The following is a 13,888-nucleotide window of genomic DNA, read 5'->3' as shown; positions in this document are numbered from 1 at the left end:
TCAAGTACACCTCTGGTTTAATATTTCACTCCTTCAGTGATTATTACCCTACAGCTACAGGTGAAGAACAAATCGCACATTACCCTGAAGAGGAAATGGCTAAAATTAACTTGGGCCCATGTTGGATTAGTTAGTATTTTTATAGATTCTCGAAGTTTAAATAAATCAGTGCGTGTCTCTGCTTGACATCAATACACTTAGTAGTGTATTATGCAGCAGTATGTGTAGCAACAGCATGCGCTCAGATCTTATCATTTTGTCTGCCATTTAACTTCCTGTAGAGATTAAAATTATGGTACTTCTGTATTGGCTTTATGCGGCAAGTGTGACATGGTTAGGAGTGAAACTGTGTCTTGTGAGCTGTCCTTGTCTTGAACTAAATGTACATTGACATCTTAATGTATGATGACTGTAGTTTTATATATATATATATATATATTTTTTTTTAATTTGCTCAACTGATCTCGGAAAAAGATCAGTATCTTGTGTTTTCTTTCTTCACTCTACTGTCTTTGTTTTTTTTGTGTTCCATACTGTCAACATTGCAGCAAAGTTCATTTATCTGTGGGGATGAAGTCAAAACAGTTGATAACACTTCCAGGATGTGCAAGCTTTGTTTTGAAGCATGTACTCCTGACCGTTAAATTGTTTTATTACTATTTTTTTTTCCGCACTCAGTGGAAGTATGTGTTACAGTAGACACCTCAGGTAAATACTTGAATATCCTTAGACAATTACAAAATGGGATCTATGGTATACAGACCCACAGTCTCAACACAATACATACAAATATTCTGTGCTGTTCTTGTGTTAGAAGCTTTGCGCTGTTGTGTTTGTCTAAAAGTTCAAATTCTACCTGGACCAGTAGAACAGGTCTGGCCTAGAGGGGAGGGTGAGTGATGATTAGCACAGGTGAGTAGGAGTAAAAGGAATAATATCAAGCCAGAAAGAGAACGACTGCAGTCTGCATGGATGGTGAAGTAAGGTGAAGGTAAAGAGTGTAAAGGAAGACTCACAACTAGACTGGATTATATGTTGTTGGAGCTGGAGGTAAGACGAAAGGCTTACTAATATCACTTTTGCACTCAGCAACACTGACTAATTCACTTACTCTGTTGATATCTGAGCTGTTTAGATCCGTAATTATCCGGTAAAGGTGCTATTTATGTACACCTGCTTGATTTAATTTCATTTCCAAAGGTCATTTTGGGACTGCAAACCATTTTAAAGCAGCATAAGTGCATTATAAACTCATCTTGGCACCTGCTAGAGATAAAGTAACAGGAAATTTGAAGCAATAGGTTGAGATATGTGGAAGGTTTGTCAACTGAAAGAAGCTGGGAGAGGATTCAACCACTTTGTATCTTGAATAAATACTGTATACCGTGTAACACATACTCCGTAAACCCTTCACAGGTAGATAACAGAGAACTGCACCAGGAAACTGAGTTTCATATCAGACCCAGCTCAGACCCTTTATCTTAAGTTGTATTCAGCCTTATTCCCTTACAGACTATTCATCACCTACGTTGCTGCTCGTATTTCATGTTAAAAGTTTGTGCAGTGTGTTTTGAGGTTACATGATGTTACTAAATGGCAATGACACTTGTAAAACAAATGCTCCTGTTTTAGTTCCTACTAAACCAGTACTAAGTCAGAACTAGCACTTCTGAGTTATTTAATGTAGTTTTTTTTTTTTTTTAAATAACCTTCTCTGCTGACATGTTTCTACACTGAGCATTTGTATGTGCAGATCTGCAATGGCAGGGAATAAATTTTTTTAAAAATACATTTTAAATAATCTTTGTACTGGATAGGCTAATATTGTCATTCATAATAGTCTCAATCTCATGTCTGAGCTACTGCTACCAAGAGAGCGCAAATATAAAGCAGAAATGCGTCGATTAACACGTTCCTATAAACTTATTAGAACCAAAGAATAGAAACTATTCCTTTGTGTGCTTTCATGATTCTTCCTGATTCCCAGAAATCAACCTGACAATGATTCACGAACAGCAATATCCATTTGGTTAGATATCTCAACAAAGGGGAAACTGCTTGTATAATATAATCATGAATTTTTATTTAGTAACTTTGTATTGTTTTATTGTTTTATTCAAATGTGTAATAGCCTGTGAACATGAATTTTTCCCCTATTGTGGCACATTTTTTTTGCTAATAACTTTTTACTAAATCTAGATATGAAATGTTTTTCTCCTAATGATAACTAATCATAAGTTCTATTTAAAACACTGTTTAAATATTATAAAACTCTGCTTGAGTCGTCTGGTTTTAACTGACTCAGTGGCTCCATGCGTGTAAGCGAACCGTGTAACAGAATGTTAGTTATTTGTAGGTGTTTAAAAATATTTATAATAAAATGTGTAATTTTTTTTTATCATTGTTTACAACCAATACATATTATAACAATTATGATGATGACTTATAAAAACCCCTGGAATGTCCCTGCTGAATGACACACCTGCAGTCAGAATGTGTACAAAACACTTTTTCTATGTAATATGATATAACACTCCTATGCCGCTGTACACACTTTCAGGAAAAAGGTATTATGTTGCATTTCAATTAAACTGGCACCCCATAGAAAAAGAAATTAATAAAACGTATGTCATTAATTTGTGCTGATTTGTGTTTCAAAAATGGTTTGTGCTGTTTTGGTTTATAAGATATTAGAATCAATATATTTTAATGTAAGTCTAGGGCCAAGAGTGATATAACAGTTTGTTAAACCTAATTCAAGTTATTAAAGCCAAAAAGCTTTTTAGTGTAATTTGTTTGTGCTGATTTACAAAAATAGTTTGTATCTGTTTTTATCTGTTTTTTGTCTATACACTACATATTCAGTTCACTATTAGATAGATAGATAGATAGATCGATAGATAGATGGACTTTATTGATCCCATGAGGGAAATTCTTGTGTGTTACAGCAGCATGGTCAGTAGCAAGATGTAACAAAAGTACACTTGTGAAAACTGGCAGTGAATAATGAATATGAAGAACCTTGAGAATGTAGAATATAATGACAGCAGTCTAAATGATAGCTTTCTTGTAGTAGTGTAATGTGAAAGTGGTATCATCTGTCACACACAGGTAATGTCACTCTTATGTCACTCTTGGCCATTGCCATACCTTGATATACATACAATCCTATAATATCTAATAAACCAAACCATTTTTATGGTACAACTAAATGTGAACTGTTTTATTTTGCTTCTGTTCATATGGGTGGGGCAATTTCACTGAGGTCTGTAAGGCTACTTTCTCTCTTTACTACTATATAACTAAAGGTACAAAAGGTGTCGCCTTGATGGTACCATCCTAGTGACTAGCATTTGTAGATTTATGTGCCTTTTTACTACAATTTTCTAGAGTCATGCTTGCAAATATTAGACCTTCACTTCGGACTCATGTTACCAATGACAGTATTTGTATTGTATCTAGAATCTCTGACAATATATCACTTCATCTGGTCCTATAGGGTGGCTGCTTCCCGGAGTATTTTACTCTTCCATTCTAAACCTCTGAAGTTCTGTGCCATGACTGACAACCAAGCAAGTGAAGCAGGAGGCCAGGAGAAGTTCAAACCAAACGTCAAACCACAGTATGACCAGAAGGACAGTAACCAACAGGGGGCACTGGAGAAGCGAGAAAAATGTGAAATACCCCATCGGCGGAGTCGTAGCAGTGACTCAGAGCGACGCGGCAGACAGAGGGAGCGAGAACAGGAACACAGGGGAAGGAGGGAGCGTGGTCGGAGTGAAGAGGCCAGACGTGGCTCAAAGAGAAGCAGCAATGGAAGAGGCATTACTAACTATCCCAGGGACAACCTAGACGAAACGGAGTGTCCCATCTGCTTCTGCAACTATGACAATGTCTTTAAGACTCCTAAGCTGCTCTCCTGTGGCCACACATTTTGCCTGGAGTGTCTGGCTCGCATCAACGTCTCGTCTATGGAGATCAAGAAGCTGTCATGCCCCGTGTGCCGGGAGCTAACAGAAATCCGGCATGGCCGAGACTTGCCACAGCTCGGCAACAATGAGAACGTTTTCCGCAAATTGCCACCTCAGATGCAGAAGGCTCAGTCTGTGCGCTTTGAACGCAGCAAAGGCAAACTGGTCCTCAAGAATGCTCCTCTAACAGGCTGCTTCAGTAAGAAGACCACAGTTCTGCCAGTTGGGGCCATAGAGGAAGGTCTCGCATCAACTACAATTGTAAATGTGGGCAGACCTCCGAACAGGGTGAGAGGTCGCATGGGAAGGGTGTTCCAGTCCAATAATTGCTACTACACCGTGGTGGTCTCCATCATTGTGATCGCGGTGGCTCTGGTAATAGTGGGCATTTTGACCTTTGTGGTGATGCCCAACGTGATTCTTGGAAAGAGACCTCCACATGGGGATAATGTCGAATACAACATGACTAATGGGTAGTGGGAGGCAAAACCTATAAGATGAACTGAGGAAGGGAGCCTAAGAGTAAGAGAGCAAACCAAACTGTAGGAGTTGGTATTGTTACGTGGAGACAACATGGCTGAAACATATCTGTTGGCCTTGCCATCATCCTTTTGTGTCAGTGGCCTAATACAAAAAGGCATGACGCACTGCATATTGTAGACTTTTTGTGAAGGCTGCAGCTTTAACTGTGTGAAGGATAGGCAAAAGAACCTTCTGTTGTATCTGAATAGAAATAATCACCAGACGGAAATACTACAAACACATACTGTGACTATTATAGTTACTAAAAAAGGAAAAAGCTATGAAACCCAAATGTCCCTCCACCCTGTCTTAAGTTTCACAGTGGTATACATGATTGAGGCGTATTTGTACATGTTAGCATGTTTTAGGTTTCTTGTTGCAGGTTATAACAAGTTGCATTTATTTTCTGTTCCAAAAGTAGATGTCACTGGAGAGCATTCAGGAACAAATCAATATTACTGTTTCTTTAATCTTCTTGTTTCCAAAGTATTTTTAGCATTGTTACAAGGAAGTGTTGGCACCAATGTAAAAAAGAAGAAATGCATATGCTGTTGGATAAATAACAATAAACAGAAAAAAAACAACATTGTGTACATTAAGTACAGTTGTTTTATGTTAGGTCTATCAGTACCACGCGTAATCACAAATACCACTGACTGAATGTGCAGCTGTGCCACCAAGACATAATGACGGCCAGTGACGCTACTGGCTGTTAGCAAGGAGATGGTCACAATGTCTTCTAAAGCTGTTATTTAGGACATCCCACAGATCCCGAAGATCAAGTAACAGCAATCTGATCCCAGCAGTCCATTAAACCATTGGCTTACTTCAGTGTCTGGATACACTGTTCCTGATTTGCCAATGTACATCATATTTACCACCCTGTCCTCACTTGGTGACATTAATGTACGGCCTTTTTCTCGCACTAAGTATTGAACGATGATTAGGCATTAGTTCACCTGGAAATGCAAAGCCACCTGGAAGTGCCTCTTCACACATGCCTCATGCCTCATAAACTTCTCTCATGTGGATTGGGAGAAATTGAGATTTCTGTAATAGTACACAAGCTGTAAATAACATTTACACAGAGAATCAACAATAAAATTATGTTGTCCACAGTGATGTGCACATGTTTTTAATGATTGCGTATAGGCACATACAGGTCAGTTATAGTAATAGCAAGTGGCCCAAAAGTGGCCCATATATAATCAGCCACATTTTAGGTGTCAACAGTGAGATATAATCCAGCATTGGGTCAAAATTTTATTAGGATAAAATTTAAAAATGTGACTTGGCCATGCAGCACTCAAGAGTTTAATACATACTGAGTGTCATATGTCATACTGAATGGCTACTTTGATAAAGGAGCATTTGAGGGACATTTTGCATACATGGTACATTTCAAGTGTGTTTTGCATACATTTCAAGTGTGTGAGTCTGGTTGCAAGGTTACACACCTAAACCTTTAATCTTTAACCATTTACTAGGTAGATGCAGCTGCCCTCTAGCGGATTGTAACCTGAAACCTGCATTTCCTTCAAAACTTCTTTAAAAATAAGGTCAGGTGAGCCAGATTTCTTTACCTGTGCGAGATTTGACAATGTTATGAAACAAACAATGCTGAACAAGTGTTGGAGTCACATTCTTTGCCCATTAATGTAAATTCAGGGTATTGAGATTTTTTAAATCTTATTATGGCCTATACTGAGAAAAAAAAGGAATCACAGGCTACAGAATAACTACAAACAAAAAATAATGGTTCTGTTTCACTGCCTCATTACATAGCTTTTTTACTTAATTGAACTCTTCATGTGAGTTTCCCAAAGCACAGAACAGCATTTGCTTTGTTTTTCTTTTTCTTCTTTTTATTTCTTTTGTGCTACCAAGTCTCCCCAAATTTTTCAAACATCATTCATGCTTTGAAACAAATATTAGACCAAAGAGGAAAAGATGGGAAGCTGCTCTGCTGATATTTGGTTTATTGTAACAGTGATGGGTGTTGCATTGTCTGGTGTTGCTGCCTCACAGCTCCAGGGTCCTGGGCTTGGGTTATTGTTTGTGTGAAGTTTTGCATGTTCTACCCATCTACATAGGTGTAGGTTTGTGTGGGTTTCCTCTGGGTTGTCTGGTTTCCTCCCACTGTCCAAAAACATTCAGGTAGGTAGCCTGGCTATGCTAAATTGTCCCTAGGTGTGAATGTGTGTGAGTGGTGCCCTGCGATGGACTTGCATACCATTTGGGGTGAAATCTCCCATCTTGCACCCTGACCACTTACTGAAGATGGCAGTAAACATTTGGCAATCAACTTTATTTTTGGTGAGATGAAAAATCTCTCAATTCTATTTTTTTTAAAACAAAATTTTCCTTTAATCATATTTCGAAAATAGCCTGCAGACTGAATGGCTGTGGATCACAGTTTGGACATCCTTGACCATTTATTCAAACAGTATAAAGTGAAAACGTTCAGGATTCTTATAAAATATTCCCCTTGGTTCTTCATACTTGCAATTTGCTTATGCGACACAAACACCAAGAAATGTGACAATGCTGTAAATTGTCTGATAACACGTAACTGATAACAAACCTCGACATACACTATATGGCCAAAAGTTTGTGGACACCTGACCATCACACCCATATGTGAGTCTTCCTAAACTGTTGCCATAAAGTTGGAAGCACACAATTGTGTAGAATGTCTTTGTATACTGTAGCATTACAATTTCCCTTCACTGCAACTAAGAGACCCAAACCTGTTCCAGCATGACATTACCCCTGTACATAAAGAGAGGTTTATAAAGACATGGTGTGCCAAGGTTGGAGTGGAAGAACTTGAGTGTCCTGCACAGAGCCCCTGACCTCAACCCCCTCTTTGGGATGAACTGAAATGCTGACTGTGCCACACTCCAAAATCTAGTGAAAAATCTTCCCAGAAGAGAGAGTGGAGATTATTATAACAGCAAAGGAGGGACTAAATCTGGACTGGGATGTTTAACAAGCACATACTGTATGAGCGTGATAGTCAGGTGTCCACAAACTTTTGGCCATATAGTGTACATCCAAATCTGTGATAATACTTTGTAATAATTGTTTGGATTAAACATAGGTAATATTACTTGATTGATTAATACTTTGGCATAACATTCCATTCATTTGGTTAATTAGAGTTTATCAATCCCACAGATGGTTCAGTTTTTTTCTTTCCTGATGCAAACACACCTGGGCCAGGTAGGTAATAAAGACAAGTTTTAGATTGACACATAGTATATGATCCATTAATTGACCTGTAACATATATACTTAAAGATGTGATAAAAATGTAAATGGGCCAGGGACTCCAAAGAGCAAGAAGTTCCAGGTTAGTGCAAGTCAATATGGACGTCCAGTTAGTGATGTTACTCCTGACCCCGAGGCTCCGGAACACCAGTCGGGCAGTGAATCACGTGACTAATGGGGGGCACGGTGGCTTAGTGATTAGCACAATTGCCTCGCACTTCCGGGGTTGGGGGTTCAGTTCCCGCCTCCACCCTGCCTGTGTGATGTTTGCTTGTTCTCCCTGTGCTTCGGGGGTTTCCTCCCAGTCCAAAGACATGCATTGTAGGCTGATTGGCCTCTCTAAATCGTCCATAGTGAATGAGTGTGTGTGCCTTGTGCCCCATGTCCCCTGGGATAGGCTCCAGGCTTCTATGTGGAACAGGTAGTACAGAAAATGGATGGCTGGATGGAAGATCAGAAATATCTCATCAATGTGCATGATCATATTTCAAGAGAACCCAAAGCTAGAGTTCTGGTTTACCAGCAGGTGTCACCCACGTGCGCTCTGAATGAAGCTTGGAGTTGTGAAATAATTGTCAACATCACTACCTCTAGTCCAGTCCACTGCTATACACAGTGTTAAACTTTTCCTGCTCTAAAAGAACCGAATCAGTCAGCTGTGTGTTCTAGGACTCTGCTTTGAGTAGATACGATCCCAAATCAGAGTATGTCTATTATACTGTATGTCTTTGGGTCACTTACTACTTATACACACCTGGGTATTGAACATCCTATTCCAAACCCATGGGCATTAATATTGAGTTGTTCTCCCTTTGCTGCTATAACAGCCTCTACTCTTTGAGAAGGCTTTCCAGTAGTTTCCACTGGACCATGGCAGTGGGGATTTGTACCCATTCGGCCACAAGAGCTCAAAAGGTTGGGTGCTGATGTCTGGCAAAAAGGCCTGGTGCAAAGTTGGTGTTCCAGTTCATCCAGTTCAGTGGGGTTGAGGTCAAGGCTCTGTGCAGGCCACTCGAGTTCTTCTACACCAACCTTGGAGCACCATGTCTTTATGGACCTCATTTTGTGCACAGATGCATTGTCATACTAGAACAGGTTTGGGGATCTTAGTTCCAGTGAAAGGAAATCTTAATGTCACAGCATACAAAGACATTCTAGAGAATTTTTTGTGCTTCCAACTTTGTGACAAAAGGTTACGGAAGGCCATATAGACGTGTGATGGTCAGGTGTCCACATACTTTTGGCTAAATAGAGTATAGCTGTAGTGTTTTTTTTTAAGGTAATAGTAATTTACTATGTAGAAGCAGAAGAAGCCTCTGATAACCGACCTCTTGGCTTTGGCTCTCTCTGAGGCACAGGGCCTCTTTTATCATCAGATCACAGCCTTGTTTTGGTGAGCCTCTTTGAAAGATTCCTCGTTTGCACAGATTTTATACTTACCACAAAATCAGTGCATGTTTCATTTCATTTAGTTTTTAAGCAAAGATTTGAGGCAGGTGGATAATGATTTTGAGTTTGATTATGGGTTTTTATATTGCTAGTTGGTGTGTATAAGCTTTCATTACTTGTTAAATATATAAGCTTCAAAGCTCAGGTGGAAAAAAACATGGTTTTGCTGCTCAATTACATTAGATGTGAGCACACTATTTGTGATTTTTTTTTTATTTAAACCATTTTAATGTGAAGTTCAGACATACGGCAGTAGGGATCATTTGTTTCAGGCGTAATGTTTAAATCTGCATAGTATCACCCATAGTTTGCACTGAGTCACAGAGCTTTTATGGTAGCAGTTATACAGGATTTCAAGTCAAGTGACTTTACTGTCATTTGTACCATATACAGCTGGTAGAGTACACAGTGAAATGAAACAATGTTCCTTCAGGACCATGGTGCTACATAAAACAACACAGAACTACAAGAGACTACACATTACTACATAAAGTGCATGTGCAAACGTGCAAACAGCACAAGACAGTACAATAACTAATAAAACAGGATTCACTACATACTTTTGTACATAGATGTTGATTCTATTATACATCCTGTTGCTGTTTTTGCAGAAAAACCTGTTGAGTCGACATGCGTATGCCACCGTGGAATGAAGGATAAAGACAAAGAGGCTCAGAACCTGAAACTTCTAATCTTTACACTATACCAACAACATAGTTCATTATGGTTTCAGAAATGTAACCTATACCTGCGAAATGATATTGACTAAAACTATTGAAATGAAAAATTCTTAATAAAATGTAATAAAATGTAATAAAATGCCAAAGTAGACTCAGACATGATCAAAATAAGAGGCATTAAAGTTTAAGACAACGTTTTTGTCAATAATTTTCACAGGTGTTGCCATTGCCCTATGGCCTGCATTTTAGATCCTTAGATTCTCTTTACCCCATGTCAACCAGGCTGGTGATAACAATGATAATAATGATAATAATAATAATAATAATAATAATAATAATAATAATAATAATAATAAACCAGGGTTTCTCAAAGTTTTTGCAGCTAGGGACCCTTTTACCGGAAACTCCCCTTTAATTCCTGAACTTTCCACTAACATTAGGTCCAAGTTTGCAAGTTATATATAAGTTTGCTTATTTTTAAGTTATTGAGGTATTAAAGCCATTCAATTCAGGTGACCAGTGAAAAAGGCTAACTATAATAACTGTACTATAATATAATATAATATGATATAATAGAATAGAATAGAATAGAATAGAATAAACCCTTGACTGTGCCAGACCCTGTTCTGACACTATCATACTGTAGGTGTTTTGCTTTACACCTTTTCTTGCACATGTCACGCGCGCACACCCGGAATAGGTGACGGTGGGCGGGACTTCCGACATGTAGCGCGATCCGGAAGTAAACCGACGACTCTCGTCAGCGAAGCGAGAAGCTGGTCTGATATACTAAAAACTAAACTAAAATAAAATAAGGAACAACAAAAAAAACACAAACTTATGAGGCATGACCTAAGGAATGTTGGCCTACAGTATCTTGTAAATGTTCAGTTTACTTCTCAGCTTTTTTTTTTTTTTTCTGGAGCTTCAGTGAGAGAAATGGAGGAGAATGAGAACCGACTATCCTCATGTAAGTGAATGTAGTTACAGTAGGTTATGTATTTGCTTTAGCTGGAGGAAATGCTGATGAACAAACACCAGTTATCACTTTATCAGCTGAAAGGGTGGATTAGCCGTTATATAGTTGTCTTATGAGGATGTTCAGGAAGGGTGATATCTACAGGTTAGATTATTGACTGGCTGCCAACCTGCTGCCTTCACATTTAAAGTGCTAATACTCCAGTATTATTATGTGGAAGTGGGGTTAACTGTTAAGAAATAGAGGAACGTAACCACTGAAAGTAACCACCACCCTGCTACTTCCCTTAATAAGATCATAGAACTATAGTCTCCATGTGTTTATTCAGAAAAGTAGCTTTCAACTTTTTTTTAGATTTACCATAAGACTGTATAATAGGCAATATAAGCAGATCAGTTCAGATCATATTTCTTAAATCTACTGAATATTAAGCTTATGTGTTCACTATTTCAAAGTTATGCATACTAGTGTAACTGAAAACCTCATCCCCACCCCTTCAGCTTCATATTAGGAATGGTGTTACGGTAAGTATATCATATTACAATACTTGCAGACATTACTCCAGAACTTTCATATACATCACAATATTTAAGAGTGTTAACAAATTGCCCGCAGCACAACAGCACCACATTAGAGTGATGAAAAACAGTGGTTTTGGTGATGTGTTGATTTAACATCTACAAAAATAAATAACAATGGAAATAAGGAAAAAATGAAACCTGTTTTAACGTCCAACAGATTCTCACGTGCTTGGTTAATGTTATAAAAGTACTAATGGAAAATGTATGGTGATGGAATTGATATTAAATGTTGCAATGTTGATTTTTTGCCCAGCTTCAATTCTGACTAAATCCAATCTTAGTCACCTTGTGGTGACTTAAAGCCAGTGCCCAGAAACATGCTCTATGATCATTACTACTACTACTACTACTAATAATAATAATAATAATAATGTGTGGTTAATTAGGTTTTAATAACACATTCTTTCCTTTTTACAGTCACCTCTGTGACCTTGGATTTTGGCTTGAAATTCAGCGGCTCGCCAAAGCACCAATGACCTTATTTAAAAACAATGAACATGTCCTTCTTTGCCTTCCGCCTTTATTACAGCACCACTTCTGTTGACTTCTGTCAGACTTCTTACCCATTCTCCTAGCCACGCATATAATTATATTTATGTGTACAGGATATTTCACTTCCTGCCTTATGAGTTGGTTAATGAGAACTTGCACCTCCCTGACACCCTGTTCAGCATATCATACACTTCTGCTGCCCTGACACCCTAAGGTCCAGTTTAGCCATGTTCCGCAAGAAAGGTTCTCTAATTATTTGTGGCGCTTTGTTGTTTATTGCTTGGAATGCCCTTATTATATTTGTTCTCTTGGGACGGTCTCCTGGATATGAAGGAGGCAAGTCTATTTCAGCAGAAAAAGATCCACAAAACAACGACATTGTGGAGAAATTGCTTCATTTAATTAGCTCATTTGAAATGGAACTTGAGTCCCAGAACAAAATCCTTCTCCAGATCCAGAGCCATAAGTCACTGTGGGAAGAACTAAAAAAAAACGGCACAGCTTTCCGCAGTAAATTAGATACCAGAAGTAATTTTACAAACGAGAGGCATAAATTCCTGTCATCCGGCGCGGTTATTCCCATCTTGGTCATGGCGTGTAACCGAGTGACAGTGAAACGCTGCTTGGACAAACTCCTCGAGTATCGTCCATCACCTGAACTCTTTCCCATCATCGTGAGCCAGGACTGTGGACACACGGAGACCGCTGATATGATCGCCTCATACGGCAGTAAACTGACTCACATTAAACAGCCTGATTTGTCGGAGATCTCGGTGCCTGCAGGCCACAATAAGTTCCAGGGTTACTACAAAATCTCAAGACATTACCGTTGGGCTCTAAACCAAGTGTTCAACTCCTTCTCATACTCTGCTGTCATCATTGTGGAAGATGATTTGGAGGTAATCATTCTCGTTACTTGATTAACATCAAAGCTATATGTCAGCTATCATTTAGAAGTATAACAACAGTTATCTGTTCTTTCATGTGCGTATGATTGAATGCATCTGAATTCAATGCGATATGATGCAATGTGCAATTTAGGGCACAACTGATTTGAAAATTTTGGAAAAAAAAAATCTCATGCAATATAAATTTATATGATCAAAGATTAATAGATACCAATAATTTAATTGAGACTTACTCCGGAAAAAAGTAATACAAATTTTAAACTAAAATTCAAAACTAAAGGAATAAGTTGATTAATTAAAAGGTCCCAAATTTCCCGAATGGACAAAAAGTCTGAATGATTATGGTTCTCAATTTATAAATAATAATGTGAAAACGCAGTTTGTCTGGTTTGACTCTCTGTTGTGGTTGAGAGTCACACTTAAGCTTTAATTTCACATAAAGAAAGAAATATCCTTAATGTAGCCTATATAATGTAACATACACGACCGGTCTAAGGTTTGGACACACCTACTCATGGAAGGGTTGCTTCATTTTTACTTTTTTCTACTACTATAGAATAATAATAGAGATATTAACTCTATGAAATAACACTTGGAATTAGACAGTGACCAAGAAAAGTGTCCAGTCAAAATTTAATATTTTATATTTTAAGTTCTTAACAGTATCTCTGATGAAGCTTTGTACACTCTCTGCATTTTTATGATCAGCTTCTTGAGGGACCTTCATCCAGGAGGCTTTTCTAAGTTCCCTTTTGAGTCCAAAATGAAAGCTGTTTTTTTTACTTATTAAAAACCTATTTTGATTCAGAAATAGATTTATACACAGGAATTAACTTCACTATTTACATTAGTCTTAGAAGCAAATATGAACCATAAGCCTCAGAATGTCTTTAAGGAAGTGAAAAATATCTATTCAGAATGTGTCCAACACTTTTGACTGCTAGTGCATAGCCTGACTTTTTGGCAGGAACTACGGTCTATGTAACAAGCAGGTGTTTACTCAGTAACTAAACCCACACTGGTTAGTCTGAGGT

At 38.1% G+C, this 13,888-nt stretch overlaps 2 protein-coding genes across 3 annotated transcripts in view; both read left to right on the top strand.

The window, feature by feature from the left end:
- Window positions 1-4: 4 nt before the first annotated feature.
- Window positions 5-5,077, top strand: rnf183 (ring finger protein 183). Its single transcript, XM_026934621.3, has 2 exons — window positions 5-1,050; window positions 3,500-5,077. The coding sequence occupies exon 2, from the start codon at window positions 3,558-3,560 to the stop codon at window positions 4,446-4,448; it is 891 nt and encodes a 296-aa protein (XP_026790422.1). The 5' UTR covers window positions 5-1,050; window positions 3,500-3,557; the 3' UTR covers window positions 4,449-5,077.
- A 5,527-nt stretch (window positions 5,078-10,604) lies between these two features.
- Window positions 10,605-13,888, top strand: part of mgat1a (alpha-1,3-mannosyl-glycoprotein 2-beta-N-acetylglucosaminyltransferase a) — a 5,869-nt gene continuing 2,585 nt past the window's right edge. The window contains exons 1-3 of one of the 2 annotated variants that reach the window (XM_053239564.1): window positions 10,605-10,864; window positions 11,374-11,397; window positions 11,872-12,845. In XM_053239564.1, the coding sequence (XP_053095539.1) occupies window positions 12,174-12,845 (672 nt within the window). In that variant the 5' untranslated portion in view covers window positions 10,605-10,864; window positions 11,374-11,397; window positions 11,872-12,173. The remainder of the gene's footprint in view (window positions 10,865-11,373; window positions 11,398-11,871; window positions 12,846-13,888) is intronic. The other variant, XM_026935118.3, reaches the window with a different exon arrangement.

The sequence above is a fragment of the Pangasianodon hypophthalmus genome, chromosome 14 (assembly GCF_027358585.1).
Source record: "Pangasianodon hypophthalmus isolate fPanHyp1 chromosome 14, fPanHyp1.pri, whole genome shotgun sequence".
Classification (NCBI taxonomy): domain Eukaryota; kingdom Metazoa; phylum Chordata; class Actinopteri; order Siluriformes; family Pangasiidae; genus Pangasianodon; species Pangasianodon hypophthalmus.
This window is presented reverse-complemented; position numbering and strand designations above follow the sequence as displayed.

Bases quoted from the DNA above. Each gene is read 5' to 3' on its own strand.
- rnf183 (XM_026934621.3), top strand. From the start codon at position 3,558: ATGACTGACAACCAAGCAAGTGAAGCAGGAGGCCAGGAGAAGTTCAAA.